The 8,258-nt window shown below is 38.9% G+C and overlaps 1 protein-coding gene across 1 annotated transcript in view; it reads right to left on the bottom strand.

Moving 5' to 3' along the window:
* Window positions 1-2,060: 2,060 nt before the first annotated feature.
* ccnd1 (cyclin D1) overlaps window positions 2,061-8,258 on the bottom strand; it is a 6,754-nt gene continuing 556 nt past the window's right edge. The window contains exons 2-5 of the mRNA XM_079867890.1: window positions 6,800-7,015; window positions 6,295-6,454; window positions 4,870-5,018; window positions 2,061-4,374 (exon numbers count right to left, since the gene is read on the bottom strand). Of these exons, the coding sequence (XP_079724016.1) occupies window positions 4,219-4,374; window positions 4,870-5,018; window positions 6,295-6,454; window positions 6,800-7,015 (681 nt within the window). The 3' untranslated portion in view covers window positions 2,061-4,218. The remainder of the gene's footprint in view (window positions 4,375-4,869; window positions 5,019-6,294; window positions 6,455-6,799; window positions 7,016-8,258) is intronic.

Below are 8,258 nucleotides of genomic sequence, written 5' to 3'. Positions count from 1 at the left end.
TGCTTCCAGCTGCTCATCTTTGAAGGCGTTTGACTCAAAGACGGCCTGACAATCTTTTTCTTACTATGCAATTGCTGATGTATTTAATATCTTAAGCATTTAGTTTTCCATGTGCCATAAGGGTGAATTGAGAGAAATTGGGGCATATTCCCAGCAAACAAAAATATGTTCTAAGAACGTTTTGCTAATGTCGCCATTACGTTATTTCTGAATGTTCGCAGAATGGATAAAACATCCATTTTTTTTCTTGGTTATGTTAATGTTAAGGGGACATTCCATTTTGCAAACATTATGTTACATTTAAATGTTCTCTAAACATTCCGAAACGAGCAGTGACATTTAACAATGTTCCATGAACGATGTATGACTGAACATTTTTAAAGACCAGACAACTTTGAATGAACGTTTTCTTAACGTTACTGGAATAACATTTGTTCATAACCTTGGGAGAACCTTGCCTAAACGTTAATGATGGGTTAATATTTAGCATTTCTTAAGAGGGTGCTTGTTGAAAGACATTTTGGTTACACTTTATTTTAAGGTGTCATTGTTACAATGTAATTATACTGTACATTTACGTACGATAACACTTTATTTTACAGTGTCCTTGATACATGTACTTACCATAGTAATAACAGTAAATTATGCATAATTACTTGCAACTAAACCTCAACCAAACCTTAATCCTACCCTAACCCTATAGTAAGTTCATGTAGTTGCTTAATATTACTCAGCACTTAAATATATAATCACACTGTAACAATGACACCTTCAAATAAAGTGTGACCTTATTAGTTTTTATTAGAGTAATATTAATTAACAACATGTACTTAGTGTTAGGATTTGGTTGAGGGTTAGTTGCATGTAATTATGCATAATTTACTGTTATTACTATGGTAAGAACATGTAACATATGTAACAAGGACACTGTAAAATAAAGTTACCGGCATTTTTCATGCTTATTAGACCAAAATATATCAGAATACATTTTTTCCACATTTTTAATTTAATTAATGACTATCAAATTCATTAGCCTGATAAAACAATAAAATGTCATGACTTAAAGGGATAGACAATGAAAGTCTTTCATTGTAAAGGTTGGAAATGTGCGGGAGAGAAAACAGTGACATAATGTTCTATCCCTTTAACGTTTAGCATCAAAAGCATCAAAATACAAATACAAATCACGCGAGACGAGTGGTTTTTGAAGCTCAAGTTTTATTCTAGTTAACCTCATGTCTAAGATGGGTCAGCAAGATTGTGCATTTCAGACCAGTGACCGGTTTGTGAACAATAAAAACAAAAAATCAAACATTGTATTTCAGGATCACCACATTTTGATCCTTGGGAATGAATACCATATTGAACTAAAAGACTACAGGTTTGAGACACAATGCCAAGCTTTTATCATGTGGGGAAGGGAGGATGCAGTCAATCACTTCTCAATTCCCCCTAAACACATTCAAGAGAAAAGCTTGGGACCTCCACGGCCTCCTTTCCTCGATTGCATGACAGTCTCTTGGTGTGTGTTTGTGAATCGCACCGATATACATGCTAGTTTTCATCATTCAGTTGAATTTCCACCTTGAGGTAAAAAAAAAAAAGATTCCTGATACTACAGAGGATAATATATCTGTGTCCCCTGGGTCCTGGATCACCTCTCCCATCATTCCTAGCTTATCGCCACCGCATCTCTTTCAGCAAATCACTTCTAGACTCAATACAAACATATAGCAGCACCATGTCAAAGGCTGAAGGGAATGAAACTAACCAACAAACAACCGAGTGAAGAATCCCATGAGTACTGAATGTGTGGCTCTTTACAAGGATACCAATTTGATGGGTTTATGCGAAGAAAAAAACAAAAAAGATGAAGGGAAACATCACTGCTGATTGTAGCTGCGTCACATTTATTAAGACAACGTCTTGATGGGGGACATAGCAAGCCTCCTGAATTCAGAACAAGACAGGCAGCCACTTATACATGAACATCTGCACTGTTAAATTACTACAAGACAAAACTATGGCTTTGTAAGTACACATGGCAGTCACACACGGTGTCATTTTTCAAATAAAAGCTTCATAAACTCATCAAGATGGGCTAGAAGAGACTTAAGTCTCCTTTACTGAAACAGCTAAAAAAACTCCAAAGAGTTTATGGCACCAATTCCATTCAATGTGCTTTCTAATCGCTCGCATCAGGACCCAGTAGGATGATGATTAACATGTTCATTTACATTTTACAACAGGACTAACAGGCAAAACAATCAAATAAAATAACAATAGCACTAAAGAAAAAAATCCCAGACTAAATCAATGCTAAATCACGACTGTAGTTTGAGGTATTGTGGGTATAACAGGAACATATGACTATTTTTTTCATCTGCTTTTTGTTGTTTTTTTGTCTTTTTTTGTTTTTGTTTGTTTCTTTGTTTTGGGAATAGCATAGCGTAGAAATCACATAAACAAAAATTGATCACATAAAAAAAAAAAAAAAAAAAACTACCAAAATGTTGTCAATAATATAATTTTCTATGAGAAAATTAAAACCTATTACATGGCATTGTGTTGACATTTTATATAAACAAAACCAAAAATAGCAGCAAAACAAGACAAGAGAAAGAAGCATGTCTTTTTCTTTTTCTTTTTTTTTTTTTTTTAGTTTTCCATTTGAAAGTTTCATACTTGCTGGAAATCCCTCCATAGCAGCTAAATATGAGGAGTGTCTTCTCCCAGGTTCTCCTCTTCTTTTTTTTTTTTTTTAAATTCCTTTCTTAAAGTTCTGCTTTTACTCTTTGATGTCCAGCCATCACCCTTTTTTGCCTCCCTCTGCCGTCTCTAACATCTCTCCTCCTCATCTTCCTCCCCTTCCAGAGATCCACAAGACAACTGACATCTCTGGGTTTGTGCAAAATCTACTTGAAGCCACAATTACTAGACCAGAGTACATCAACTATGGTGTCACGAGTTAGCAACTAGCGGGTCATTGTACATACTTCGAACTTAGGTACACTTGGGCAACCGTGCATACTGGCCTTAAGAGGGGAACTGAGAGAAATAAATAGGTCTTAATCTTTGATTTAACAACGTAGTGTTTCGAAATGCGTTCTGTGGGATCGCACCTTAAACGTTCCCTCGCTGGCATCAGCATTGAAGCAAATATCTTCTCCATGTCCCCCTCTTCTCCTTTCTCTAACAGACCACTAACACTTTAGATAAAGAGACCTGCTCCGTCAACCCTTGCTCCATTCCATTGTTTTAACAACTGTGGATTTCTTTCTTTTGTCTTTCTAAAAGTCAGCCTTAAACGACGGACTGAAAGTGCTTTTTTTTCTTTTTTAAATGGAATGGTTTTAGATAATACATGAATCTAAACAAAAAGCAGACTGTGGACCGCAATGCAAGCTTTAGGCACGACATAAGCTTATTGTGTCATGGCAGTGATGACGTTACACATTAATATGGCAGTGAAGTCAAGGCAGTGATTTGAAAAGAAATGGTCCCATCTGGCCTCAAAAGTCCCTGGCAATCCACAGCCTTCTAGATCATAACAAAAAATACATGCGTACAAAATATATACTACGGTTACATAAACCATTTTGGAAGAGAAGAGAATCTTGTTAGGGAATCTGTCTAGGAATTATAATAAAGTGACTAAACGCATAGCAAGCGGGGATATATTTACACGGCTAGACTGCAGAAAAAGCAGGGAGCACTCAAGTGTAACAAGGTACTATCTATGAGAGAAAGAACTCGAACGTACAGATAATGTCTCTTCTCTTTCAAAAATAGTTTTTGACACGCTTGAATTTAAAATACCCAAGGTTGTCTTTTTAACGACAAGCCAAGGCAAGTTACAACTACTGTAGTCGTTTATACAATTTTAAAATCCTAGATACCATTTTTCGCTCTTTTTATTTTTGACTTAGGACATAGAGGGGGGGGGGGGAGGGGAGGGGCAAAGGAGAGATTTCCCTGTCCTCCACCGGTGGTCCGGGCACAGCGATAGCCCAATCGTCAAAACCACAGGGGGTGCCGGTCAGCGGTCAACAGTTAGGGCGCGCTGAGGGGCAAGTTGTCGAGGTATTGGTCGGATGGTGGGGTGCAGGTGGGAGCCCGTTTTCCCTCTTGTCCCATGAAGCCTTTGGCCAAAGCCCATACCCAACAGAAGCAAAGATGAAGAGACTCATCGCAAAGACGAGATGAATAGCGATCCGTTCAGATGTTAATGTCTCTGACGTCTGTGGGAGTGCAAGAGAGGTCCACGTCCTCCTCCACTCTTTTGGTCTCTGTGGAGATGTTGTGCTGCTGAGCTTGTCTGAGACTAGATTCCAGCAGGGACTCGATCTGTTCCTGACACGATCGCAGGCAGTCCTTTGGGGGGGAAACAGGGAAGTTAGCAACAAGGCGACAAATCGGGTCTTCTGAAATGGTTGCACTTTATTTTATCGGACATGCGCTGTACTTAAGGTATAGTAGTCAACATTTGATGTGGATCAAAACCTTTCAAAATCAAAATTCTTGTCTTAGGACAACTTTGATGAACTTTTTTTGATCCTCTTCAAATGTTGACAACTTAAGGTTAGGTTTTGGTGTTTTTACTCTAAATTTACCCCAACAATGTGAGGTCACATGAGATTGATGGTGAGGAACCCTTTTATAATCTAAAGAACCTTTCGGCGCTACAAAGAACCTTTTTGTGCAATGGAAAGGTTCCTTGGATATTAAAGGTTCTTCATGTAACAAAGAACCTTTCAAGAACCTTTATTTTTAAGAGTGTAGGTTCAGGGTTAGTCCCTAGTTATTACATTGCAATTATAATAATGGGAAACAGGACTGCAAAATGAAGGTGGAAGGTGGCACACTTACAGGATCGCTTCTGATGACTTGCGAGAGGAAGTTGGTGAGGTTCTGGGACGAGAGGCAACTATCGGGGCTTTTCAGGTACAAGCCCTGCACCGCTGCGGCAACGCTGCCGGCCGCGATCATGGAGGGAGGGCTCGCGATGAAGTTGACATCTGAAAACAACAAACAGACCTGGTTAGCAAATGCTCAAAATAGCCACCAATAAGTAACTGGATGAGGAATAAAATGAGGAATAGAGAGGCTGGGGAGGGGATTGAGCTCATAATGAAGCATAGCATGACTAAACTATAATGAGAGCTGGGTTGGTAGGGGACAGTCCGTGACATTTGGGGCCCGACACCATTCCTCGGCAGGACTCAAAGCCTTCGGGGGGAGGCAGAGGACTTTGCTGTAGGTCCCCTCTCATTCCCAAAAGGTCCCATAAATCATGCCTCTATGTGCACGTTAATGCTAAAAGTGCATTGAAATCTTGGGGTTTTCAAGATATTTCTGACTCCTACTTTTGAAGACACACGCCCAACACCACAACTTCCTCAAAATGCCTCATTTCTTGAACGGACAACTAAATCCAAAGCCTTACATTCGCACATTGGGCTTCGCCCCACACATGGTGAGTGGAGAATTACAGCTGACTTTCTCATAGGAAGTCGTCTAGCATTGCTAGCTCAGAGACGAGAGGGCAATTGTCAAGACAAATTGAGCATAAAAGCAGGGGAGCCTTCACCCCGGCCCATTCATTTCATTCACCAGCGCCCACCCCCTTCCCAGTATCCATCCAACCACTCTCTCCCTGGCTGAGATCCCAGGCTACTTCCCAAAGAAATGCAGGTCATAAACATAAAAGGGGAGCGAGCTGCGGTGATACCCACCATGTATACTGTAGGGACAAAAAGTATACCGGAGTAAATCCTTCCTGGCAGGTGATAAACTGACTGCTGTAGGTTGCTTGACAATGAGGTGCAAGGGTAAGAAAGTGAAATGCTCTCACTCAAAGAGACCTGGACATCAAGATGTCTAGACATGGGAAAATATCAGGTTATAAAGCCCTTTTCACGATAAAAATGTCAGAAAAGGGTTTCCTCTTTTTGGTTCACATGCACTAGCAGTGGTGTCGTGAAGCAGGCAGGGCTTCACAGGAGCTGTAGTGCAGTCACAGCAATCACCACAAAAGGAAACAGACTTCCTCTCTCTTGCAGAGGCTCACATTGGTTTACAATAACTGCGAGTGAGGAATTAGGACAAGCGAGATGGTTCTTTCCATTGCAATAAAGAAGTTCGTCTGATAGCAAAGCAACGGGGGGAGGTTCTTCAACGCATGTTCACAGTAACGTACTCGAAACATGTGCTTGGTCAGCAATTAAAAGGCAAATTCACTGTCATATATTCACATATAACAAAGTGATAATGAACACAAATGGTGAAACATACCTGTTGCACAGAGGGCCACAAATGTCTGGGCATGCTTGCGCAGAATCTGCTTGGAACTCTGATGTATAGGCAGTTTGGCGAGGAAGTGTTCGATGAAATCGTGCGGTGTCACTGAGGCTAGATCCCACTTCAGTTTATTTAGTGCCAGCAGTTCCATTTGCTGCGAGGGAGATATAAAAAGGCCCAAGTTTACATTAAGGCTCAGACGATTTTCCATATTCTCTTTGACCACTAGATGGAGATGTCGATTAATTGCACAGTCACTTGCAGGGCCTACAATCAATTAACGCACACATACTTTGTAGCATGTGCGCTGTTATTTATGCAAATGCGCTTTACAGTTGCAGTCCAACCAAATTAGCTGGTTGAGGTTTTTAATGCAAGGCTTTCACGTGCATCTCTTTGAGCAAAATTGCATTACTTGCATGCTTTAAATTGACTTAAGTACAGTGATATGAGAAAACAATATCAAGCTGTATATAATAATGCAATGTTGAATAATTACCAATAATTCGCCGGGACGGACGGAGTTGTCCGTGTATATGCACAACTTCTCTGCTGTTAGTGGCACAGTCTCTTTCATTTTAGAGGCCAAAAACATACAAGTTGCTCCTAAAAGCTGCAATCTGGTCTTTTTGGTGGGCTCCACAGATAAAAATCTGTCCAGGTAGTTCATGGCCAATGGAAAAACTTCCTCTTCGCATTTCTGTTCTTCACAAACCTTTAAAGAAAAGAAAGTACATAATGTAAAATAAAGATCAGCTTAAATTGGCTGGGTTTCTTTTTCGCTGAAAGAGAATCGAAAGAATGAAATATCTTGGTAAACATGAATTAAATAAACGAAGTGAAAGGATTTTTTTTTTTTTTTTTTTAGCTATGCTTTGATCTTATCGAGTTATCCCACGTGTTTAGCATCTGCTCAGTCGTGCACGTGCAATGGAAAGGGTTAAATAGCAAAAGAGACACGTGCGAATGCTAAAAAGAGTATTTAATCGGTTAGTTAATACGAATCTAAAGTGTTGCACAAAGTATAAATATTGCAATTTGCTGCTGATGCTAGTGGTCGTTGCTTTCCGAGGCAAAAAGGTGGCGTCAAAGCTAGGTCCAGGAAACAATTTTCTACTTCGCCATCTTTTCAAAAAAGATTTAAAAATATAAGAAAATTGTTTCGCTCGAATTAAAACATATGTAAATGTTGTGCAACGTATGCTTTATTAAACGAGAGCAAAATCGTTCGAATTCAATGGCAAAAACGACGTGAAATGAATTGAATTCTAAAGCCTCAACATACAAAGAGGAGCATGCGACATTTCAGAGAAGCGGGTGTTTCAAAAATTAATATAAATTATTCCAAAGCATTAAATCGAATGTTAAACATTTGTAAATCCAAATTAAGCGATGGGTTATATAATCCGACCGTTTATAACACGATGTTGAAGTTAGAAATGTAAAAAATATAATATTTTTAGACCGTCGTGCGGGAGGTAAGGCAAAATGAAACAAAAGTTTTAAGACACAAAATCTACGTTTTCTTACATAAATTAGGTTTAAATTATACCTGCGATTTAAAGGACAACTAGTGAGCGTTTTTACGCAAGTGATGTCAATAATATTTCCATTTTAGAATTTAGAGATATAAAACACTTAAGCAAACGACAACAAAGATGGCTACTGGCAGGAGTGAGAATGCATACGTGTACATTGGTATTAAATTGAAATAAAAACTACATTTATTTATATTTCCTTTAGATTATAGGAAACGAAACAGACGAATTGCGGAAATAACGGTTTAAATAAAAATGCGATATCGGAAAGCAAAGAAAACGTCTCATGCCTAAGATTAATATTAGTTTTGTAATAATCAAACATTTCGCAAAAAAAATCAGCAATATAGATTGGAACAGTGTGTGAAAGGTCTGGGATGGATAACTCACGTTACATTACAAACATTTTTTACATTTATT

The sequence above is a fragment of the Squalius cephalus genome (genome assembly GCF_949319135.1).
Source record: "Squalius cephalus genome assembly, chromosome: 3".
Classification (NCBI taxonomy): Eukaryota; Metazoa; Chordata; class Actinopteri; order Cypriniformes; family Leuciscidae; genus Squalius; species Squalius cephalus.
The sequence above is the reverse complement of the archived record's forward strand: the minus strand, read 5'-3'. Positions and strand labels throughout refer to the sequence as shown.